Raw genomic sequence first — 25,986 nt, 5'->3', positions numbered from 1 at the left:
CATACTAAATTGCCCGTAGTGTTAGGTGGATTAGTCAGTGGTAATTGTAGGGAGATGGTTGTTCTTCAGAGGGTCAGTGTGGACTTGTTAGGCTGAAGGGCCTGTTCCCACTCTGCAGGAAATCTAATCATCTAATCTAATAAACCAGCAAAATATTCATTGAAAATCACAGGGCTCCACCGGTTCAGAAATTAGATGAAAATTAAAATTACACAATTGAATCTAAAAGATCTTGGGGTTCTGTTGTTTTCTTCTTAATATTAAAAATGCCCATCTAAAACTCATTGAGCATTACTAAATCACCATGATCTTAATTATATCATCATCTAGTCAAGTATTTTGAACACAAATAGTATATGTTTATACCTTTGCTGTTTAAAAATCGAGAGCTTTTAATTATTTTAATGCCTAGTAAACACTACGCAGAGGCCTGAAATAGATGTCAAAGGCAAAGCAAATCTCTAACAGCACTGCTATCTTCATTCCTCATATGTACGCCAACAGTTTTCTTTCGTAGCATGCTAAATAGTTTCAAAAAAATCTCTTTGCTCTATCTAGTTTTATTTGACTATCTGCATTGTTCACTCATGTAGGCATTACTTCCTGAACCAGCATTTATTGCCCAGCCTTAGTTACCCTTGAGAAGCTGTATCCTTGAACCAGTTGATGTAGGTAGACCCATGGTGCCATTAGGGAGCGAGTTTCAGGATTTTGACCCAGTAATGCTGAAGGAACAGTGATATGCATCAATCTACAATATTCCCTTGGTGTGTTTCTAATAATCATGCATCCCACTTATTGACAAGAACTAATTCGATTTCTTGTTTCAAAACCAATAAGGTTTGTCATTCCACATCAGTGTCCATAATTTGTTCCTCGCACTGGATAACAATTCTGTTGTGGTCAAGCTAATTGATAGAATAATGCAATCTGTTCAAATACCAGGCAATAAACGTCAGACAAGGAGACTCTCAATAATATTTTATTAAGCAACAAAAGTAACATTCAACAAATTAAAACCATCGGTAGCCAAGATCAGATGGTTCTTGATTTCCTCATTGCTAGTGGCATGGATGACTCTTAATTCATCTCTCCTTGTCTCTGCATGCATCATCTTCAAATCTGTGCCTCAAACCTCTTCCAGGTCGGCTCCTTTTTCTTTAGCTCTTCTGTGTCACTTGTCGTGCTCTGATCAGTTGATGCATACTGTTTAATTAGTCCTGCTAGTTCATGCATTGATTAATTCATTCATCATAGTCACTTGACCTCATATATACATAATGTGCGCTCTTTAACAGTCTGTTGTTAGCTTCTTTCTAAATGAACATCTGCCAAACGAGCCGACCACTTCACCCATTAATTAGAACTCCAAAGTTAATTCATTTTTACATTTCATGCTAAATATATTCTGCTTTTTGTTACATTTTGACAATTGGTACAGTTTGGATACTCTTTCCTTTCTCCTATTCATATCATCAGTCCTTGAGACAATGTGGTTATGGCTAATTTAAACCATGCAAGCAGTATTCTCTCAGTGAAGTTCACATCTAAAACTTGCTTTTCAAATATCCCATATAAAATGCAATTGGTCATTAAAACCTACCCGCCATATGAAAAATGGCATCTTACATTTGTTTACAGGAAAGACGAATCAAAGGAGCCGATTGTGGAGGTACGGACTGAGGAAGAACGAACTCCCAATCATGATGGTGGAAGTCAAACTGAACCCAATGAAACCACACCACTGACAGAGCCTGAGTAAGTTGCCACGTGTTTGAGAATGTGGCTATTTTGTACTGTGATTTCGGCTGGTTCTTTTGCTTTACCTTTCAGTTCATATGATTGGTGGGTCATTTCTGCTTGCCTTTTAACTCCTGTGAATCCTGTGAGCTATTGTGCGGTGCTCAGTCTATTTGCCTCGTGTTTTCCTGATAGTGCTTACCCACCAGAATTACTTTATCATAATTTAAAGGACGAGGCCAAAATCAGAGAAGTTAAGATCCACAAATAATTTGCTTATGAGTTTTAGCCATTCATGAATTTTTAGGAATCACTAAAAGTTTGCAAATATAGTTAAAGATGAACTTTGTCAAAATTGAGAGAAATGTAGCAAATTTCCATTCGACAGATATTAATAAAATAACCTCTAACTTTCTCAGTAAAATTCTGACCTCTATTTATGATTGGCTACATATGCATGAATATTGGTGGGGAAGAAGAAAGCTTGTTTTGTTTTACACTTAATAAGCAGCACTGTGATGTTCTTAACACGGTCATGCACTTACTGTAATTCAAAACCTGAATCTGAAATTTTTAGGAAGACACATTGTGAATTTTGATTTGATTTATTTGAGAGATCCAAGCAACCAATTAACCTTGTGACTTACAACAGGCTACAATAAGTTCAGAATTATTGAAGCTTAAGTCACTTCCTGTCAGTTTCTATAACATCCGAGTCATTTATTATGCTAGTTAAGGATGCTATTGGAACACAGTCCGACTTTCAAACCCAATATATGGTGCTATTTAATGTTACATGTTGCATACGTGACAGCATGATATGGTTGTTTTGTGTGCTTTTGCTTCTTTCTGTCACTATTGCTATATTGTCTATTCTATCCATTTTCTACTCCTATTGTCCTCACAGGCATGCAGCAGATACCCAGGCTACTGTCGAAGACATGTTGCCTTCTGTCACCACAGTAACCACTAACTCTGACACTATCACTGAAACTTTTGCCACTGCTCAAAACAGTCCAACGAGTGAAACGACAACACTCACTTCCAGTGCTGCACTCCCAGCCTCAACCACACCTGAGCCATCACCAGCTTCAGCTGCTCCACCTCACTCACCCAAGGCAGCTGTAGCATCACCTACTTCACCTTCCACCAAGTCTCAAACCGAGACTGCTCCCATTGTTGCGCCCCTTGTTGATCTTAGTGATGCCCCAGTCTCTGTTTCTGCAACTCCTGCTTCTGCCCCAGTCTCAGTTTCTTCGCCGCCTTCTTCCACCCCAACCTCCAGTAATCCAGTCTCAAACGTCAATTCCAACCAAGCCTCTGCCCCACCAGTTGCCGGAGCAGCAGAGGAGGTGACAAAAGGTCCTGCCAATAACAAATCTGGTCCAGTTCCCAGCCCCGGAAACCCAGCCAGTCCCCCGGCTACATCGGCACAGCAGCAACCCAAGCCAGAAGCTCCAACGACTACCAAGAGTCCAGAAATAGAAGCTGCAAAACCTAACCCAGTGAAGAGTCCTGTGGAGCCAACAACTAACTCCACCAGTGTGAAGAATGAGGCTGCTACAGACAGCAGCAAAAAACCCTCCCAGGGTGAGGACTTTCCAGTTGACGGAGGGACCTTCAAGACCTCAGACATTGACCTTGCAAAGGATGTTTTTGCAGCTCTTGGCACTTCTTCTCTTCCCACTATGGCTGGTGGGAAAGCTGCTGACCTTGCTCCTTCCATTGCAGACGCCGCTTTACCATCTGCTCCGGCAAAGGAAGAGTATGGGCATTTTTCACACTAATGCTACTTGCTTGTCACTGTGTCTTTGTTGTGATGCAGCTCTGCTTTCATGTCCTTTCAGCTCCTGCATAAAACCTGGTCACTGAGATAAGGCAATTCAAAGGCTACTTTCTTAATTTTTTTAAGGTGGTATCTTGCTTTAACTTGCTAGGTGAAAAGGCTAATGTTACTGGACATTTAGGTGTTGCAGATCATATGAAGTTAGTGGCATTGTTTCATTAAAGGAAAACATTGAATTAAATTTTGCAGACCATTCCAATTAAACAACATCTTATTGCACTTGTTTACCTTTTTTAGAAAAAAATTCAAACTGAATCTCCTTCCAATTGACTTGAAACGTTATGTGAATTTAACTCTCTTAAATTGTGGAGGACGAGGAATGTTTGTATTGGCAGTGTATTTAGTTGATGTTTTACATAGATTTGTGGTTCAAGCATGCTGGATTGAAGAGGTCAATAAACATAACATGATTAGCAGTGACGATTACAGTTTGAGTTAGAGCAGCAGCCAAACATCCTACAGAGGTTAAGCCTTCTGAAACAATAGCTTTTTGCAATGGCAGCGAATTAAATCTAAATTTATAGGTAACACCCAAGCAGAATTTACACTTTGCCATGGCCAGTGTTCATCTCAGCAACATCTGGTTCAGCTTGTCTGATTTTTTTAAAAATTGGCTTCTCATCTAAATTGAACACAGGACTGAATTTAAAACTGGCCTCTGGAACGTACAGGCCACACACTTGCTCAACTTGCAAAATATACACCTGACCTATGTGAGACTGTACAAGGGATTTTCTTGTTCTCACACGAGCATCGGGTTCACACTGCATTTTGTGAGTTGCAATGAGGTGTGTAAGCTGAGTGAAGGTGGGACGGTTAGGAGCCACACTTCTGTTCTCCAACACTCCAACTCACCTTCCAATATCATTTAAAGATCCCCTAAACCTCACTCCCAGCCACTCCTGTGCCATATCTCCCATGCCATCTGTGTGCCCTGACCTTCCCCATGCCAGCTTCATGCCCATCCTCGTATTCTCCTTAGCTAGTCACCCTGTATGCACAAAATACAGTTCTCAGAAGCCATGCAACAGCTGTGGGAATTAAATTAGTATATCATTTGAAAAACCATTAAACCTCTTCAGAAAATAAGAGCCAGATCGCTAGCATTGATTCTGCTCCCCCACTAAAGAAATGAAATTGTCCTGTGGCACCATAACTGTTTTGATGTGGAAATGAGTTGCTGCAGTAGGAACCTTCTTGCTCCCTATTATGATCAGAGAATCCACTTTTGTATTTCTTTGTGAGGTACTGAATTTTTCCATGAACAACAATAGAATAACTCTCAATTTAAGATCCGCCCATTCCTAAGATAGCAAAAGTTCAACAACCTGCAAATACATTTTAAATCTTTGTATCTGATTAAAAGTACATGAAATGTTTTGTGAGCCTTACTTGCTGATGTGCATGGCAATTGCTTTTCCCCAAATGTAGCTACTGAATGGTGCTGCAGTGTGACTGTACAACTTCCTTTAAATATTCTCATACACTGTGTTGACCCAAAACTGAGTAAAATAAGAAATAATCTCTATTGTCTGAGGCTAAATGCAAAGACTTTAGTTTCTTCACCAGCAACATAATCGAACAATAGGATTTCTTTTTTTATTCATTCATGGGATGAAGGTGTCTCTAGCTAGGCCAGCATTTATTGTCCATCCCAGAGGGCAGTTAAGAGTCAACCACATTGCTGTGGGGTCTGGAGTCACATGTACTTCAGACCAGATAAGGATGGCAATTTCCTTCTCTAAAGGACATCAGTGAGCCAAATGGGTTTTTCCAACAATTGGAGTCATAGCGCTCTACAGCATTGAAACGGACCCTTCAGTCCAACTCATCCATGCCAACCAGATATCCTAAATAAGTCTAGTCCCATTTACCAGCATTTGGCTGATACCCTTCTAGAGCCTTCGCATTCATGTACCCATCCAGACGCCTTTTAAATGTTAAAATTGTACAAACCTCCTACACTTCCTCTGGCAGCTCATTCCAATTACGTGCCACCCTCTGCGTGAAAAAGTTGCCCTTTAGGTCCCTTTTAAATCTTTCCCCTCTCACCCTAAACCTATGGCCTCTAGTTCTGGACTTCCTCCAACCCAGGGAAAAGATCATGTATATTCACCCTATCCATGCCCCTCATGATTTTATAAACCTCTATAAGGTCAGCCCGATGATCCAGAGCAAATGGCTCCAGTCTATTCAGCCTCTCTCTATCGCTCAAATCTCCAACCCCGTCAGCATGATTGTAAATCTTTTCTGAGCCCTTGTAAGCTTCACAACATCCTCCCAAACAGAACAGAATTGCATGCCGTATTCCAAAAGTGGCCAAACCAATGTCCTGTGCAGCTACAGCATGATCTTCCAACTCCTGTCTTCAACACACTGACCAATAATGGAATTGACAGTAGTTTCACTGTCATCTTTAGACTCTTAATTCCAAATTTCTATTGAATTCAATTTACACCATCTGCTATGGCAGAATTTGAACCCAGGGTCTCAGAATATTACCTAGGTCTCTGAATTAACAGTTCACAATATTAGCATTAGGGCATTTCCTCCCCTGAATTTTTTATCCTTACTTTCTTTCTTGGTATTCAATAATGTCCAGGTTTCTGGAAACAATGCAAGTGTATTAATCTTTTAGTTTTGCAGATAATTTCTCCCAACCCCTAAAATATTCATTGTGACCCATAGCACATTATTAAGTAACCACTTGCTCCAGGACTATTTTTAACATTCATCAGGAATGAAAGAGTTGCACTTATATAGTGGTGTTCACTAAAGTGCTACAGCCAGCTGACTACTTTTGATGTGTGATCGCGGATGTAATGAAGAAAAGGTGGCAGCCTCTATGTGCACACAGCATGATCCCACAAGCTGCACTGAGATAAATGAACAAGTCATCTATTTTAGCAATATTGGTTGAATGAGAATTGTTGATCAGGATTCTAGGGAAAGAACTATCCTGTACTATTATGTGATGCCTGGAATGAAAGTATAGATTTTGTACTTCTGTCTCGTGTGGAGCTTGAGTCTTATAATTCAGAGGCACAGCTAACAGAGGATCAGTGAGAGGTACATGAGAATGATCCAGGATACTCAACCAAGGATGTTTGTTACTGCCCCTGTCCCCCATCACATCCTTTCTCATCAAGGAGGACTTAGCCATCAGTTCACAACTTCCTTTATCACTGTGGCCAAGGTTAGGGAACCAATGTAGCTAAGTTTTCCAACATGCCAGCGTTCTGCATGTTTACTAGGAAGGTCACAGACCAATGTCGATATGTACAATTCGGTGTTATAACCAGTCATGAAATCCAGGTGCTGCAACAGTCTTGTCATTTGAATGATGTGTAACGTTCACTTCCATGGGCAAAAGTTCTTCAGAAATGTACATTCAGTTCAGTTTCTGACTAAGGTTTTATTGTGCAATTGAAATCAGCATTTCAAAGTGCTTTCAGATCCACTGTTCCATTAGGACTTTAGAATCTGTTAATTTTCAGACCAATAAAGTGTGATGAATTCAAATTTGGAGGTATTGTAATCAGCTCCAAATTAGTTAGATAGACTAGATCTTCAATTATATTGAACCACTATTGAGCTTGTTTCGAAAATCAGTGTTTCACTTGAAACCTCCCTCCGGTTTATCGGATTTTTCTTAATGATGACCAAGTTTCATGCATGAGATTTTTTTTTTAATTTGCATGGTTTTTGTTTATACTGAGGAAGATTTCTCCTGGGCATGGGGGATGTTGTCTCTGTTTCTTTAAAGACTTAGCTAATTTGTTTCTGTTTACTGATGGCCAGTTACTGTAATACTTTTGTGTTCTTTCAGAATTTCATTTTGTCAATGCAAGGACTGTGCAGTAAACTAATCTTTTAAAGTGAACCCAAGTATTGAATTAGGTCATTGTAAACACTGATATATAAAATACAGTAATTATAAATGTTTCCATTAATGATCTGTGATGTACTCCAGTGTTTGCTTTTTTGGTTGGGCGTAGTTAAAGCAGGAATTAATTTGTTGTTGAGATTTGTATTCAACACCATGTTATTCCTTGAATTATTCTCCCCTTCAATGTAATTGTCATCTAGTTGTCACAATAATGGTCTCTTACTAAAAAGAATGATTATTCCCCAGCAGCAGAAGGCCTTTTTACAAAAAAAAACAACCATTTGAAATCAACACATATTGTGCCATTATTTTAGGCATTTGTTGAATTTGGTGTATTGCTTATTGAAGAAAGCCTTGGAGAAACTAGTTGTGGAATCAATGTAGATTGTAGCTACTTAGAGTGCTGCCCTGACTCCATGGGTGTCAAAATCACCACAGTTTTCTCAGCCTGTCTAAAGTATTCTCCCAAGACGTGTGGAACCACAGTTGGTGAGGTAGATGGACCTAAATTGGTCCATAAGAGCCTGGACAGATTTCCTTTCCATCAAAACTCCAATGAGATGGACAGGATATTGTTCTGCTTATATAATTCACCCTAAAGTTTCCCAGGAGGTTTTATTAATCTACTAGAAGGTTCAATTGATTGAAGTTTTATAATACAGGTGCATAATCCTTTATCCGAAATGGTTGGGACCAGCTGGTTTTCGGATTTCAGAATTTTTTGAATTTCAGAGTAAGTGACAATTTGATGGTGAAATTTTTAAAAATCTTTCCGGAGGAGCACACTCACTCAGTAAAACGGTCCTTGAGAGAGAATTGAGGTTTGCTAGTGCTGGGCCACGCGCCCACACATTGCATCTGAGTGACACGCATCGAGGGGATATCGACTTGGGCTAACTGTTAGCAGGCCAAACAACCTTGTTAATGAGAAAAAAGCTTCATAAAAAAATCTTTGGACTTCAGAGCTTTTCGAATTTCGGATAAAGGATTGTCTACCTGTACAAGCTAAAAACATACCCAAGCCCAACCAACACACCACATGCCCACCTTCTCACTTAGTGCCAAGACTCGCATGTTATTACTGAAGTAACATCATTGCTTCATTATCACTTGAGTGAAATCATTACATCATTAGTTAAGTTAAACTTTCAGGCCAGATGCAACTGCAATCCAGTATCCACAATTATCTTGAGAAAGAGAAGTAGTAAGAAAAAATGGTCTCCCTATTTGCCATGGAAGAACATTATTGTCCACTTATAAAAAGTGACTTGGTGTCTTAATCAGTTAAACGTTGTTCACTAAATTCTATATAGGCTTCTTCTTTGTTCTCCCATTGTCACACTTTGGTCCACCTTAAAACTGTTCACTTGTCATTCATTTACAGAAGAAATCTGCAGTCACCCTAGTTATGTAAAGTAACTAGCTGGAGCCATCACTGTTTGATGTCTCCTTAGTGTGCTGGAAAGGACTGTCAGTGTCCCTCTTTCTTAGAGATAGGCAATTGGTTATTTAGCTAGCATTATGCATGAATCAAGTGTGGGGCAGGGTAGGAAGGCAGGCTTTCATGAGCTACCACAGCCACAGGCAAGAGTATTTTTCCAAAAGTAGTTCTTGGGAAGTCAGCATTTATTTACCATCTTAATTGTTCTTGAGGAAGTGATGGTGATGAGCCTTAACTGTAATTCACTGGTACTTCATTCAAATACTCCTTTGTAGATGAAAACCTTGACAGTGAATCTTAGCAGGTTGAGGAACAAAACAGAACACAACAGCTAAGAACATGACAGTTCTCACTTGACAACGTAACAGTTCTTACCAGATTATGATTAGGAACATAAGTCTCTCTATGTCCCCAAAAGCGATAGCTTTCTCAACGTTGCTCTAACTGAGTTCAGTTAAATTAGTGTAACTTTACTGCCGAGTGCAGGGCCTACTTCCACAACCACTACCTATTGGAGAGGCAAATGTTAAAGCAAATTGTCGCGTTACAGTATGCCCTTGATTCTTGTCCAAACAGCCATAATTGGCCTTCTCAATATGTTTATTATATACCTACAACATCCTACATAAAATCTTAGCAAAACACCCTTGTCATCCTGTTTGCTACCTTCACCCAAATCCTGACCACTTTTTTGTGTTAAGGTATTTTTTCAAACTGCAAGCCTGAGTGAAAAATCCAAATGAACTATAACAAAAAAAAAATGATTTAGCTGTGGACATTGTCCTAGGGAGAGAATACATTTACTCACATGTAGGTCTTATAAGAATGTCTGAGTCCTAGGTTTCATTTATCTAGCTAATGATACCCTGCAGAAAGATTGCTTTGGTGCACACCCTTGACACTGTATAATGAAGCAGCTCTGCACTTCAATTGCACTGACTGGCATTTATTATTTTCCATGTTTTTCTTTCCACTGAGTTGGTAGTTTCTATAATTGTACTTCTTTCTCTAAGTTGAGTTTTTTGCTGCTTTCCTATTTTAAGCATGTTTGATGTTTAAATAGTAAGTGTTTAGAAACCAAGGATATCTTCGGTACGATGCTGTATGTATTTTATTCCTGTTTCTTTTCATTTCTCATTTTGTTTCATAATAGTTTTTTTTTACATTTGGTATTGAAACAATTTGTCAGAAAGTAATGCAGAAGGCTTATTTTATAAATGTAATAAAATTCTCTCCTCCAATTCTTTGATCATCCTTTTTCAGCAGCATGTGAAAATTGAAGAAACGCCAAAGTAGTGAGTTGTGGTGATACCTTGCTGGTTCCATTTATTAATACTTTGCAAATGTGTAGGCAAAGAGCCAATTTATTGTTTGGTGACAGCAAAAGTAGTTTGTGAGCAGAGTATTTATAGCAAAACCTATGTAAGAAATTGTATTTAGCGTAAAATATGGTTGACATGTTCAATTTTGTATACCCCATAATATATTTCCTTGTTAAGAAACAATTATTGTATCATGAATTGATTCAGATACTTTCACATACTGCTATACTTTTTGTTTCCTACCTACATCATATTAATTTATATTCCACTTGCTTTCTACTTGACAGGAAGGTCCCATTAGAGGACAAGCCCAAACAAGAGGGGACAGAAGTAAAGACGGTTCCTAATGAAGCCTCACAAACAAATGAGAATGAAAGCAAAGCATGATCAAAAAAACACACACACAGATACCGGTTTCCCTTCAGTGTCTCTTTTATTATTTTTGAACATGTTTTCCTGTTTGTAGGTTTCAGCTGAGAAGGGGATCAATTGTGGCACACTTGCTTTTTGTAAAATTCCTTCATTAAAGGATTGACCACATAATTGAAATTGGTACTTGTTGGAAAAAAACAACCTGGGATATTTTAATTGTAGTTACCATTTTTCACTGCGCTTAGCAAGAATTGTGATTTTTAGATAATGTGTGCATTCTTCAGTTAGAAAGCACTGAGATATTCCTTCCGTTTCTCCCTATGTTAGTAGAGTGAACAGTTGAAACAAAAGAAAGAGTTTTCGGTACATACCTGTAGAAATGGCCACAACTGATTTTTATCTTCTTACTTTTTTCAAAGTTAAAAATTATACTGATTAAAACACAGCTTTATAAATTACCGTTGTAAGGCTAGAAATGTGATTGCTTCACCATTCATACAAGTACGTTATGTGCACAAAGCATTGCTATCTTAACCTGTTTATAATTTTTTTTATTTGCAAGTTTTGATCCTGAGTTAGCTGTTCACTAAACAGAAGGTTTGTAAATTTGCATATGTGAAGTATATTTCAATTTGCAGTATTCAATTTTAAGAAATGAATATTAATTTTTGCCAACTTTTATTTTCAGTGTTTATTGGTTTAAGACTGCAAACCGTAATTGTTTAACCTTTACATGTTATAATTGTGTGTAAATGTAACAGGCTTTGTTTTTTTTTCTTTCAAAGCTGTTTAAAATGTCCATAGTTTAGCTTGTTTGCTTTTGCCACTTTTATTTTGAATGGGAGTGTTTACATTGCCTTTCCTTGTTACTCTTTGGTTAGAATATGCATTAATTATTTGATCTACCAGAAAAACCTTGTTATATCGTATGCTTACACACCATATTAAGACCAGTTTTCTCCATTAAAGTCTGATATTCATTTATGTTAATTGTTCCTTGCTTGTTTTCACAGCAAAACACCTTCCATTCTTGCAGCTATGAAAGGAATTATGTAGCACATTTCTGTTACTGAAGCAATGTTTCAACTTTTTAGACTGCAAGCTTGTGCACTGTGAATGCGTGAATATTATAGTGTGTTTTTGTCATAGTATTTCAAAGAAATTCAGCATAGCTTGGTTGTGAAAGGTGTAGCAGGTAGTTCTGAAGATTGTGTGGGAAAATGCCATCACTGTGGTGGGGGGGAAATTAAAAAAAAATATAAGGGGAGGCAAACATTTTTGGGCATGAATTCCATGTGTTCTAAGTTTTATTGCCTGTAATGTTTAACAATGATGGTAAGACTGGGAGCAGTCCCCATTAGCACAATCAAATGGGGCTTTATTCTTTCATGTACTTTTATTTTGTGTGCAGTCTCAGTCCAGTAATGATCGCATTGCTAATTTGTAAGTTCAAACTGTGAAATACTGGTCTTGTCATTTGCTTCAAGTGTTTGCATATATTCAACTTTAGGGATGACACTGGAGGCACTTCTTAAGTCACCCATTTAATAATTAAGGTTTGCCCTCTGCACCGATGTGACTTGCTATACTAGATCATTTTTGGGCACATTTACTACAATGGCATCACAGCAAAAACAAATGGCATTTTTATTCCAAAGCTGCCTTAAATTAAGCCCGATCCTAATACAATTACCCAGCGATACTCAAACCTGTTACTTGATGTAATATTTGTGCTGGCATTAAAAATGGGACCAAGTTTACACGGATCATTGCAATGATCTCGTAGGAAGTGAATGTTTGTTGTCTTACTGTGCCATCTAACAAATTTTAGCGAAAGGTAACTTAATGTAATCATTAGGGCAGAGGATTTTCTCCTATGTTGATTGTAGTAAAATTATAAATGCATTTGTTTAAAAAAAACATATTTACCATTTTGCTTCAAATGGCCAGTAGAGGAAATCATCCCCTTCAATTCCAAACATGTGACCCATGCCACCTAGAAGGAGAAGGGCAGCAGATTAATGGCAACACTGCCACTTGCAAGTTCTCCTTCAACCCACTATCCATCCTGGTTTGGAATTATTGTTGTTCTTTCACTGTCGCTGGGTCAAAATCCTGGAATGTTCTCTCTAGTAGCTCTGTAGGTGTACCTGACTAGATGGACTGCAGCAATCTAAGATGCATGGGTAATTAGAACTGGGTAACAAATGTAGGCCTTGCCAGCGACACCCGCATCCTATGAAATTATTTTTAAAAATTCCATTTCAGAATTTCAAAAGTGGAGTACATTGGCCAAGGTTTTAAACTTCTGGAATCAGCTGTGAGTTCCTTCCCGAGTCACATCAACGGGCAGAAAATCAGGGGCTATTTAGCACAGAAGAGGAAAAGCCTAGCCCTTGTGCCTTGAATGAATAAGGAGTCAAATATAAAATAGCCTTATGACTTTCTTGTGTAAGTGCAAAAGGCTGGACTTCATCTCATGTACCCTACAAAAATTAAAACCTCCACTGTCAGCCCTAATTAGAATACCCTGCATTTAGAGCCTTCTCTCCTGTTACAGAACTTTTTATTGAGTGAAGATTAAACCACCTTTCCACTATCACTGGTGTAAATACTGACTACTAACCGAGATTTTTGAATTTGCATTATGTCAGATACTTGTGTTCAATAAAAATTACAAAACAAGATGATGATTGCCGTGTCCATGTTTTAAGCAAACCCTTTGATCTATAATTAGGAAGCTAATAGTAGCACAATGGCCACATTAGCTTCCCAATTCAGGGAAAAATAAAGACAAATCCTGGCCTGTACAATTCAGCTACTCTCTATGTAAAGTAACTAAGTTACTGTAAATGCTGAAAACAAAAGAATGAATAACTGAAACCTATAATAAAATGAAAGTTAATAGCTTTATTATGTCTGCTTCATTTAAAAAAAAAGGGATTTCCACCATCCATATCCTTCTCAATGCAAATCTTTCTAAAATAGGAATTTTTAATAAAGTGATTTTATTTCTTTTACATTGGGGGTTTTAGCAATTTAAACAGTGAGCACTGAAATAGAATCAAGAGAACAGATTGAAAAATATTAAATGTTGGGCCAAGATGTTCCATTCGGTAAGTACCTCTGTTGTGCCAAAATCTGGCTTTTAAACAAGAGCATAATTCCAATTCCAGAGGAAGTGCAAGTGAATATTGGCATCACTGCAGTAAAGCACGAGCGGTGGGATTTGAATTTACACTGGTGATCTCTCATACACGTAAAGTTACTGAGCATTATCGTGGATTCCGGACCACAGGGTTCTGAGTATTACCATCACCATAAACATAAAATTCAAGATGCTCTCTGTTATCCCTCACTAGGGTAGAACATTGGAAATCGAGCCTTGCTATTCTCGGAGTTGTCACAAAAGTTAATAAAATTTTAATAAGTGCACTGAATTCCCCAGTCTACCTGTCTTTTAGACAGGTTGACAGGACTGACCAGATTTGTGCACTTAACAATTACTCTAGCTTAGAGAACAATTCTGAGCCGTTGATGCACTTTACTCTAACCCCCTTGAAAAAAAACTCACCCTGTTCACAGACAGGCAGATAGAAAAGGAAACGTGGGTGTTGCGAGCAGAGGGAAAGACTGGTGAAGGAATTTAGTTTTCCCTATGTACAGGGTTTGCTGAGATGAATCTTGCTCTGATCAGAATGCTGCTTCTTGATCTTCCTTCTCCAGATACTTTGTTATTTGCAAGAGGCACTGAATAACTTATTCACCTTTATAAAGATCTAAGTTGTTAATTGGAAGTCACAGTTTACAGCAACTAATGAGGGAAAATAAACTCACTATCTTTAGCTTTAGGATGCAGAACCGCAACACAGCTTCCTCCCGGAGGTCTGATTGTTTCTGTCCAAGCATTTACGCCCTAAGCTGTTCATCTACCTGGAGTCAGTTATGTTTTTGACAGGGGGGGACCCCTTTTTTTACCTGCAACTAGTCATTATTCTGTGGACTAATCAACTATTTGTCAGTCAAATTTCCATTCATGCAGAGCCCCTGGGCTCCAGCTCATCTGTACCTAGGCTTTGCAGAAGTGGGTACTGCAGATGCTGGAGTTTAGAGTCAAGATTAGAGCGGTGCTGGAAAATCAGCAGTTCAGGCAGCATCTGAGAAGCAGGAAAATCGATATTTCGGACAAAAGCCCTTCATCAGGAATGTACGTAGGCTTTGTCCACTGTTTGATCCAGCAACTGATTAAACAGCACTTAGAATGAGCATCAGGCAACTTGATTTTAAAAAGTGCAGTAATCAGTTCAATCCTCAGCTTTTAAAGTCTGTTATTCATCTATTTCAGTCCCAATCAAAAACGCAGAAAATAAACATACAGTCTTTACATTGCCAATGCAGAGATCTCAGCAGGAGATAGACTCACCACAGCAAATCTGAAGGATACTTAGATAAGAAACCTCAATCAATGGTTGAAACTTTAATTCACTCAAAACTCCAGTCAGTTGTGCAGAGTTAAAGTCAAATCCATGAATCGTTGGAATTTCAATGCGGTTGTACATTGAGAGAGATCCTTGATAGACTGCTTCACTTTGGAATTAATCTTTGAAATTCTCTGCCCCCCGAGGACAATGGATGTTCAGTTGCTGAGTATCCTCAAGACTTAGAATAACAGAGTTGTATATATTGAAAGCCTTGAGGGATACAAGGATAGTGCAGGAAAATGGCATTGAAGCAGAAGATAAAGCATAATCTCATTGAATGGCCGACTCCTGTTTTGTATATAGTGAATTTCTTTCGAGAGGATTATCTATTATATTGCTAAACATAGGAACTGCATGTAAAAAGAATGTCTTACAGTTTAATGAATAAATAGTTTTTCATCATGTTTGCTGAGGGAGAGGTTGGCCAGAAGGTTTGCGAGATAGGGAGAGGCTGAATAGGCTGGCGCTGTTTTATCTGGAGGGTTGGAGGCTGAGGAGTGACCTTATAAAATCGTGAAGGGCATGGATAGGGTAAATGGATACGGTCTTTTCCCTGGGGTGGGGGAGTCCATAGGTTTAGGGTGAGAGGGGAAAGATTTAAAAGGGTCCTAACAGGCAACCTTTTCATGTGTGGTGCACGTATGGCATGAGCTTCCAGAGGAAGTGGTGGAGGCTGGTACAATTACAACATTTAAAAGGCATCTGGATGGGTATATGAATAGGAAGGGTTTAGAGAGATATGGGCCAATTGCTGGCAAGTGTGACTGGATTAATTTAGGATATCTGATCGGCATGGATGAATTGGACTGAAGAGTGTTTCCATGCTGTACATCTCTATGAGTCTAAGTATGAAGCACACCACAATCAAATACGACCCAATTGATCTTGAATTTCCAGGACAAAGCCTCAGTTTATCATCTTAGCTCAATGACTATCCCTATGCAACACTCTACCAGTACTGCACTGAATTTACCCTCCATATCTTATTAATCACCTCCCACTCCAAAATTTTCCAATAATGTCTATAATTCTCTAATTCTGAACTCTTGACCTTTCACAATTTTAACTTGTCCACTGTTCCTCAGGGTAGTGTCCTAGGCCCAACCATCTTCATCAATAACCTTCCCTCCATCATAAGGTCAGAAATGGGGATGTTCAGCACCATTCATGACACCTCAGTTGCTGAATCAGCCTGTGTCCAAATGCAACAAGATCTGGACAATATCCAAGCTTGCTGTGACAAGTGGCAGGCAACATTCGCGCCACACTAATGCCAGGCTCTGACCATCACCAAGAAGAATCAACCTAATCATTATCCCATCACTGAATCACCCACTATTCACATCGTGGGAGTTATCATTGATCAGAAAGTTAACTGCATTCACCACATAAATGCTGTGGCTACAAAAGCAGGTCAGAGGCGAGGAATACTGCAGTAAGTAATTCAACTCCTCACTCCACAAAGCCTGTCCCCAAGGCACAAGTCAGGAGTGTGATGGAATATTCCCTGCTTGCCTAGATGAGTGCAACCCCAACAACATTCAAGAAGTTTGTCACCATCCAGGACAAAGCACCCTGTTTGATTGACACCACATCCACTCGCTCCACCACAGATGCTCACTAGCAACAGACACACGGGAGAAATTCACCAAAGACCCTCAGACAGCACCTATCAAACCCAATACCACTTCCATCTTGAAAAACAAGGGCAGCAGACATATAGGAACACTACCAAGTTCCCCTCCAAGCCACTCACCATCCTGACTTGGGAATATATCACCGTTCCTTCACTGTCGCTGAGTTAAAGCCCTGGAATTCCCTCTCAAAAGGCATTGTAGGTCAACCCTCAGCAGATGGACTGCAGCGGTTCAAGAAGGTAGCTCACCACCACCTTCTCAAAGGCAACTAGGGACGGGCAATACAGCAATAAATGCTGGCCAGTCAGCAACGCCCACATCACAGTAAAAAATGAATAAATAAAAATAATGTTGGTGGCTGTCCCTTTAACTATTTAGATACCAATTCCCTCCTTAAACCTTTTCTCTGTCTTTTCTTCCTCTCTCAAAATGTTCTAAGCTTGCCTCTTGGATGTATTTTTAACCATCTGGCCATTGTCACTCAGTGGTTTGGTATTAAATTTTGTTTTATTATACTCCTCTGAACTACTCTGGGACATTTTTTAAACTAAAAGTTTGTTGCTTTTTATTGTACTTTTGAAAACAGTGGAGTGAGTGAAATGGGAGAGACTTAAAAGGATGTCTGCATGTTTGAAAGCGAGAAATTTGATACCTTTTGTGAGCCCTGTTTGCATACCTGTGGGTTCTAGCAATGTGCGGATAACCAGGAACTAAGGGGTTGTTTGCAAGTGAAGTTGATTGGTTTGTGGATCAGAGACAAGCTATCAATAACACAGGCCCGGTACCTGCCAGCAACCATGTGATCAAGTGTCAGATCCTTGAACAGGTTGGGCTTTTAGTAAGGCCTGGATAAGCTAGTTCAGGCCAGAAGAGAGATGGAGCTGGAAAATTTGCCCCGTTCAGTTCCCTACAGTAAACTACTTAAAATCTGATGCAAACCAGTTTCGCTTTCCTTCAGTTAATGCAAGTTAAGACTTTGATTGAATAATTTGGCAACCTTTCATAAGTCAAACAGCCACTTTGTGCCTCTTGCAGAACAGTGGAAGCATTTAGGAAAGGGGTGGTTGAGACAAAAGCTTGAAACTAGTAAACACCAAACCAAAAAATCTTATGAACAAAAACTGCAAGTTATTTTTTCTAATTTTCCTCTGTTTTTTTCCCCTGTTTATGTTTACCTCTCTGTATATATTATGGGGAGTTTGTAATGGTTTAGAGTTTTAACTTGTATATTTGAGTTTAATTATTTACTTCTAATTAGGATATAATGACCTGTAATGAATAATATTTCTGGATAAATAGAGAAATCTGGTTCGTGAATTATAGCAACCTAATTCTAAAAACCCCTGACAGTTTGGGGATTTTGCGTATACGTTCCAAAACCTTTAACTCTTAAGATAACTCTAGGGAAAAGTAGGACTTCATTTCCAATGCCACTTCTGGGAGAGTCATGATGAGGCTGAAATTTGTCGCTGTTAAAGTGTCGCCCTGTAGGTTGGAACTCCTGCAGGTTGAAACCTGCAACCCTCTGATTCAGTGAGTACTTTCTGTTCAATATGACCTGGCCGCCAGGCTCTTGACTGGCTGCTTGCAGTAGTGGAAGAGTGTGCTGTGAGGAGGATGTACAGATGATTCAGTGTGATTTGGACAAGTTGAATGAATGGGTAAATGCATGGCAGATGAAGGATAAGGTGGATAGATTTTAGATTATCCACGTCAGTAGAAAAATAGGAAAGTAGATTGTCACCTAAGCGGTAGCCCACTAGAAAGTAAAGAACTTAAGTCTGGATTAGAGTGGTGCTGGAAAAGCACAGCAAGTCAGGCAGCATCTAAGGAGCAGGAAAATCGACATTTCAGGTATAAGCTCTTCATCCTGATGAAGGGCTTTTGCCTGAAACGTTGATTTTTGTGCTCCTTGATTGCTGCCTGACCTGCTATGCTGTTCCAGTACCACTCTAATCCAGACTCGGGTTTCCAGCATTTGCAGTCCTCGTTTTTACTTAGTAAAGGAACTTACTTGATTGGCGCCGCATACATAAACATGACACCTCAGTCTCTCCTCTGCTGAAACTCAGTAGCAGCAGTGTGTACTATAGGATAGTAAATATTTGGCTTAGAAATATATTGCCTTTTCCTCACTTTTGTTGGGTCAACATCCCAGCATTCCCTCCTAATGGCTTTGTAGTTCTACATACAGCATATGGGCTGTAGCAATTAAAGAAACCACCATCTTCTATAGGGCACCAAGGAACGAGCAATAATCGCTGACTCAGTTTGAATTTTAAAAAGTCACACTTTGATAATGTCATTTGATCCTATTTAAACAACAGAGTTGGTGACTTTTTAATCTACATCTTACCGTTGATCATTCAAAGAGTGGTGAGGGAATTAGTAAAGAACAGGTTGATTTTAAAGCAATAAAGCTTTTGTTTAGGGGAATCCTTTAAATGGAGCCACCAGATTATGTCAGAGGAAAATGTAATGCCTCATTGACTTGAAATGCCTCAAATTATATAAATTAACAGCTGAGGTTTTTTTTAGTATTGCTAGTTTTATTGCAAACAGTCCAGAAACTTTGTCGAGGAAAAATCCAGGATACATCTAATACTTACCTCCAGCAAATTTCTCGGAAAAAGTTTCATGGAAATTTGCATCTGGGCACCAAGCCAGCATAGTAAATCTCATTGACAGGAACTCTGTTAGTTCATGCTGTGCAGTGTCATTTTGAAATCTGTAGCATAACTAAAATCTGACAGCATGTACAGACCAAGATTAATGCCAATTAATTATAAGTGAGTGGCAATAACTTTGTAAAAAGTTTAATGTTTTGTCATTCTTGTAAACACATAAGATAACTAGAACGATATTGAACTCAGTTACTTTATTGCCTTACTCAATGGTTTTAAAATCTCACTTGTGACGACTATCTGATTTCACAGTCGTTTATAGGCTTCAAAATTGCCTTGTTTTCCCCAACTGCTAATCCACAATGTGATTCAACTTTATTCAAATTCAATGTTAATTGATTTTTAAAAAATTCTTCCATGGACTCTTTTCAAGGATTGTGGGCGTCACTGCTCAAGCTAATATTTGTTACCCATCACTTTCTGCCCTTGACCTGAGTGTCTTGTTCTGAGGGATAGTGAAGAATCAATTACCTGTGTGTCTGGAGTTACATATAGGCCACATCAAGTAAGGACAGAGAGATTTCCTACCCTTGAGGACATTAGTCAATCAGATGGATTTTTACATTTGGCAATAATCGATAATGCTTTCACAGTCACTAAAATTAGAAGAATTAGAATTGGGTTTTTTTGTCATGTGTATTTAAGTTGCAAAAGAACAGAAGTACAGTGAACAATGTCACCAACACGGTGCCATCTTAGATACAAACAAAAGAGAAAATAAAGAAAAAACGTTACACTATATTACAGATATACATAGTATAAGTTAAGAAAATAAGAAATAATGCTTAAAAAGATAGATATTGCAATCTTACTATAGGGGCTTCCATGTGGTCTGACCGGGCTCCACCAGTAGCCATCTTCGCTCCGGACCCACTGACTGCTTTCCCCCCATTGACCATCCCCACTCCGCTCCAGGCCCAGTGGCCATCCCCACTCTGCTCCAGGCCCACTGATCATCCCCACTTCGCACCAGGCCCACTGACCATCTTCACTCCGCTTCCCCACTCCGCTCCAGGCCCAGTGGCCAACCCCACTCTGCTCCAGGCCCACTGATCATCCCCACTTCGCACCAGGCCCACTGACCATTTTCACTCCGCTCCAGGCCAACTGACCATCCCCACTCCATCCAGGCCAACTGACCATCCCTACTCCTCTCCAGGCCCACTGACCACCTCCACTCTGCTCCAGGCCAACTGACCATCCCCACTCCATTCCAGGCTCACTGACCATCCCCACTCCATTCCAGGCCAACTGACCATCCCTACTCCACTCCAGGCCCACTGAGCATCCCCACTCTGCTTCAGGCCCACTGACCATCCCCACTCCTCTCTAGGCCCACTGACTGCTATCCCACTCCACTCCAGGACCACTGACCATCCCCACTCTGCTCCAGCCCACTGACCGCAATCCCCCCTCTTCTCCAGGCCTACTGACCACTATCCCCACTCTGCTCCAGGCCCACTGACTATCCCCACTCCTCTCCAGGCCCACTGATTGCTATCCCCACTCTGCACCAGGCCCAGTGGCCATCCCCACTCTGCTCCAGGCCCACTGACTGCTATCCTCACTTCTCTCTAAGCCCACTGACTGCGATCCCTGCACTGCTCCAGGCCCACTAACCACTCACCCCACACCGCTCCAGGCTTTCTGGCCACTATCCCCACTCCACTCGGGGCCCACTGACCACTATCCCCATTCCACTTGGGACCTGCTGACCTCTATCCTCACACCGCTCCGAGTCCACTGTCCACTGTCCCCACTCATCTTCAGGCCTGCTGAATGCTGTCCCCACTCCTGTCCAGGCCACTGGCTGCTGCCCTGCTCTAGTTTGCACAGCTTCTTATTCACAGATTTTGTGAATTGAATATAGATTGCAGCATGTGTTTAGAATTAGTCTTTGGATTAAGAATCCAATGACATTATTTCTGCCACCACTGAGTCCTCCTTTTACTGCCACTTCAAGCATTGCTCTTCCCCAGAATGAGGACATCCTTTACAGAATGGCTAGCAATGGTGTGATGAGGCAGGAGGGTCATCAAGATCAGTAACAACCTAGCTTCAAGATAGGAAATGGAATGTGAATGACTACATTGGGCATGATCACATTTTTGCTGTAACCCGGGTGGGAAAGGTAGGTAGGTAGGTGTAGCTGAAAGTAAATAGGTTGAGTCAGGTTCTGTGGAAGTGGGAATTCTGTAAAGTTGACAGGATGGATTGAGGCTGGAAGCCGTAGTAAGAGGAATGCTCACTGTCGCCTTCCATCATGCTGGAAATTGAAAAACTGCAAATGGTATGAAAACGACTGTGACCATATTACAAATGTGCAGGGCAAATGCCTCAACCTGTGAGGGAAGGGGGTGCAGCTCATACCATTCATAAGGTTTTTAAAGGAAAAATAACAAAGGTCAATGATCTCTGACAGGTCTATCACAAAGACCTGTAAACTACATTCCCAATCATTCCGCATCCTTTCTAATGATTTTTCTTTAAAATGAAACTATATGAGAGAGATAATTTCTGGGGTTATGTGGGAATTTGCTTGCATTATGAGAGTTATACAAGCAGACAGAATAAATATGGAAGATCATTAGCTTGCTTTCAGTTTGAAGAATCAGGAATTGATTTTATCTTGCTTATAAGGAAAAGTCCCACAGCTTGGAAAACTTTTGATTTTTCAGTTCACAGAAATCCTTATTGAAATTAGATATAAGAAATAGTGTCTCTTCGAGAAAAGAGTTTGTTCAGAAAAGTTAGAAAATAAGTTATCTCAATACAAAGGTTTTAATTAAAAGCTCTGGACTGGACGTGTTTGCATAGAACATTGAAGTGGTAATTTGAAGGTAAGAAAGTTTAAGCACAGTTGTGTGACTAATGAAGATAAAGGAAATCCAGCTTTAGACTGGGAATTGAAAAAAAGACCGAAGTCAAACATATGGTAGAGAATGGAATTCTCTCTGATGCTTGTGTACTATTATGTGATGGTGTTAGGATAGATGAGATTGTATTTCACTATTTCAAAATCTTTCAACTTGTGGTTTATGTGAATACTTTGGTTTAGTCTCTTTTATCTTCTGCATAATAAATGTTTGTTTTAGCTTTAACAGTCTGTATGGTTGTATGTTTGCAATGCAATGTAACCTCATTCAATAAAATAAAAACAAAATATGATCTATCAATTTAGATTTCTGCCTGGGATCAGACCCATCAGTAAGGACATCAACTTTGATCATAGCAGCTGACACTGCCATATTCTTCCAGGCATACTTCACCTCTGATCCTTTAAAGAGACTGCTTGGTCGTGTCAAACAGAGTACCATCCTTGCATCATCTCATGTAGCAATATACTTACAGCAGGGATCAAACAGAAGCTTAGGTCCAGCCCACTGCATCTCGAATCTATATGAAACATAGAATTTTAGGAGCAGAAGTAGGGTATTCAAGCTCATCGAGAGCACCTTGCCTTTTACAGTAGCCATGGCTGATCCTCTAAAGGCCATGCCTCCTGTTCCCTCCCCTAGATTGTTGACACCTTTAGCTTCTAGCAATCTATTTCTATCTTTAATATATTCAGTGACTTCAGTGATAGAAAGTTCCACAGATTCATCACACTCTGAGTGAAAACATTTCTCCCCACCTCAGTCAGAATTGGCCTACTACATGTCCTGAGATGTAACTCCAAAGTCTGAACCCTGAACTAGGAAAAATATCATCCCTGTTTCCAGTCTGTCAGGCCCAATTGAATTTTTATGATTTGATGAGAGTCCCTCTCAATCTTCTAAACTGCAGTGAATAAGGGCTCAGTCAACTCAATCTCTACCTCATATGACATACCTGGTGTCTTAGGAATCAGTCTGGTGAACCTTCACTGCACTCCATTCATGGCCACTATAGCTTTTATTAAATAAGAAGGCCAAATAACATACACTACTGCAAATGTAGACTTACCAAAGCCCTACACAGCTGCATTAAAACTTCCTTGACCCTGTATTCAAATCTCCCTTTCAGTGAAGGTCAATATATCCAACTGCTTTTTGCGTGCTTGCTTTCAATGTGCAGTGTACAATATCCAGGTCCCTTCAGCTTAAATCACATTGAAGTCTCTATACATTCAACACCTAGTTTTCTATTCCCACCTATTTTTCTGTCATTAGCAAACTTGTAAATGTTACACTTGATTTCTGTCAACAAAATTGATAATATGTATTGTGAATATCTGGACCGCAAACATTGATGCCAAGGTTTGGCACTTGTCACTGATTTCTGCAAATAGGGAAGAAAATGTGACCTTTATCGGTTTTGGTCAACATATAATTTTATAACAGCATCAGCATGGTTGACTCTTAACTTTTAAAGTGTAAATAATGATGGCCAATAAATGCTGGCCTTGCCGGCAACAGCAACATCCCATGAAAGAACAAGAAAAGAAGATTCACATAGCTTTACAAGTTGTTAAAGTGATTACGTTGCACTACCTCACTGGAAGGCCTAAACAAAGGAATGGATCTAGCAATGATCTAGGCATCAGATCTTACAATCACAAGCACCCTTCCATTGACTCAGCAAGTCTTTGACCACAGCTGAGAACTTGTGACCAAATTCAGAAAGCTATCCTACAGACTAGTCAAGCAACATCCTGATTTAGTCATACTCATGGAATCATACCTTACAGACAACGTTCTAGATGACACCAATGTTCCATCTGAGCCACTCATGCTGCTGCTCCAATGTTCCATGCATGGTGATTGGAGGGCAGACACGGAGCACAGCAATGATTTCCAGCTCTCGAATCACTGTCTCGCATAGACCTCAAATGCCTTCACAGAAGATAAAACAATTAGATGGAAAACTGGACAGCACTATCACCACCCCTATGTATGCCCAATGCAATAGCAGTATAGGTTCACCAGAGCTGGCAACACCAATTCACCAGAGCTGGCAGTACAGATGCACCAGAGCTGGCAGTACAGATTCACCAGAGCTGGCAGTACAGATGCACCAGAGCTGGCAGTACAGCTTCATCAGAGCTGGCAGTAGAGTGTTGTACAGTATGGAGAACGTTACCTTGGGCACTATCAACATTGACTCCGGACCCCTTCATGTATTATGGCATCAGGTCAAACATGGGCAACAATATCTGATGATTGTCATTATTTAAGTCAGCTGATAAACCGGTGCTCTTCCCTGTTGAATACAACTTTGACGAAGCACCGAGGATGAGAGGTACACAGGATATACCCGGTAATGCCCATCACCAAGAGTAGTTCAGTAGTTCAAGCACTGACTAAGCTGGTTGCATTCTCAGGAAACAGCTGCTAAGCTGAATTCGCAGCAGGTGAGGAGGGAAGCAACAAGAAAGAGAAATCTACATGACTTCATCCTCACCAATCTACTTGTTGCCAATATATCCATCCATAACAACATTAGCAGGAATGACCAGTGCATAGCCGGTGGGTGGCAAAAATCCCAGCTGCATATAGAGAGCACTGTTCAACATCTGTGTCACTACTGCCATGCTAAATGGGGCCATCTTCAATTCGATATAATAACTCAAAACTGAGCATCCATGCGATGTTGCGGGCCATCAGCAGAAGCTGAATTGTATTAAACTAGAATTGGATTCTTCTACAACCTCGTGGTCTGTAATATTCCTTGCATTACCATTCCTGACAAGCCAGAAGGTCAACTCCAATTCAGTGAACAATGCTGGAGGGCCTGCCTGGCGACGCACTAGGCGTACATACATATGAGATGCCAACTCAGAGAAGCCACATCATTTGCATGATAACTAGTGGAAGCAACATGCAGTACACAGGGCTAAGTGATCCCAAAATCAATGGAATCAATTGAAGATCTGCAGACCTGCCATATCCACTCATAAGTGATGGGGGATTAGTTGACCATCTAACTTTAACCTCGGTGGTAGGCAAGTAGTTGGAGGGAATCCTGAGGGAGAGGATGTACATGTATTTGGAAAGGCAAGGACTGATTCAGAATTGTCAACATGGCTTTGTGCGTGGGAAATCATGTCTCACAAACTTGATTGAGTTTTTTGAAGTAACAAAGAAGATTGATGAGGGCAGAGCAGTAGATGTGATCTATATGGACTTAAGTAAGACGTACGACAAGGTTCCCCATGGGAGACTGATTAGCAAAGTTAGATCTCATGGAATACAGGGAGAACTAGCCATTTGGATACAGAACTGGCTCAAAGGTAGAAGACAGAGGGTGGTGGTGGAGGGTTGTTTTTCAGACTGGAGGCCTGTGACCAATGGAGTGCCAGAAGGATCGGTGCTGGGTCCTCTACTTTTTGTCATTTACATAAATGATTTGGATGCAAGCATAAGAGGTACAGTTAGTAAGTTTGCAAATGACACCAAAATTGGAGGTGTAGTGGACAGCGAAGAAGGTTACCTCAGATTACAACAGGATCTTGATCATATGGCCGATGCGCTGAGAAGTTGCAGATTGAGTTTAATTTAGATAAATGCTGCATTTTGGGAAAGACAATCTTAGCAGGACTTATACACTTAATGATATGGCCCTAGGATAGTGAAGAAGATGTTTGGTATGCTTT

General features: G+C 40.1%; 1 protein-coding gene across 17 annotated transcripts in view; it reads left to right on the top strand.

Moving 5' to 3' along the window:
- Nucleotides 1-13,297, top strand: part of LOC122540675 (neural cell adhesion molecule 1-like) — a 508,029-nt gene extending 494,732 nt beyond the window's left edge. For 10 of the 17 annotated variants that reach the window (XM_043676737.1, XM_043676725.1, XM_043676728.1 and 7 more), the window contains 3 exons: nucleotides 1,642-1,758; nucleotides 2,648-3,505; nucleotides 10,526-13,297. In XM_043676737.1, coding sequence (XP_043532672.1) covers nucleotides 1,642-1,758; nucleotides 2,648-3,505; nucleotides 10,526-10,625 — 1,075 coding nt within the window. In that variant the 3' untranslated portion in view covers nucleotides 10,626-13,297. Of the gene's footprint in view, nucleotides 1-1,641; nucleotides 1,763-2,647; nucleotides 3,506-10,525 lie in introns of those variants that run through there. The other 7 variants (XM_043676739.1, XM_043676738.1, XM_043676732.1 and 4 more) reach the window with 2 other exon arrangements.
- Nucleotides 13,298-25,986: the final 12,689 nt, after the last annotated feature.

The sequence above is a fragment of the Chiloscyllium plagiosum genome, chromosome 35, assembly GCF_004010195.1.
Source record: "Chiloscyllium plagiosum isolate BGI_BamShark_2017 chromosome 35, ASM401019v2, whole genome shotgun sequence".
Taxonomy (NCBI): domain Eukaryota; kingdom Metazoa; phylum Chordata; class Chondrichthyes; order Orectolobiformes; family Hemiscylliidae; genus Chiloscyllium; species Chiloscyllium plagiosum.
This window is presented reverse-complemented; position numbering and strand designations above follow the sequence as displayed.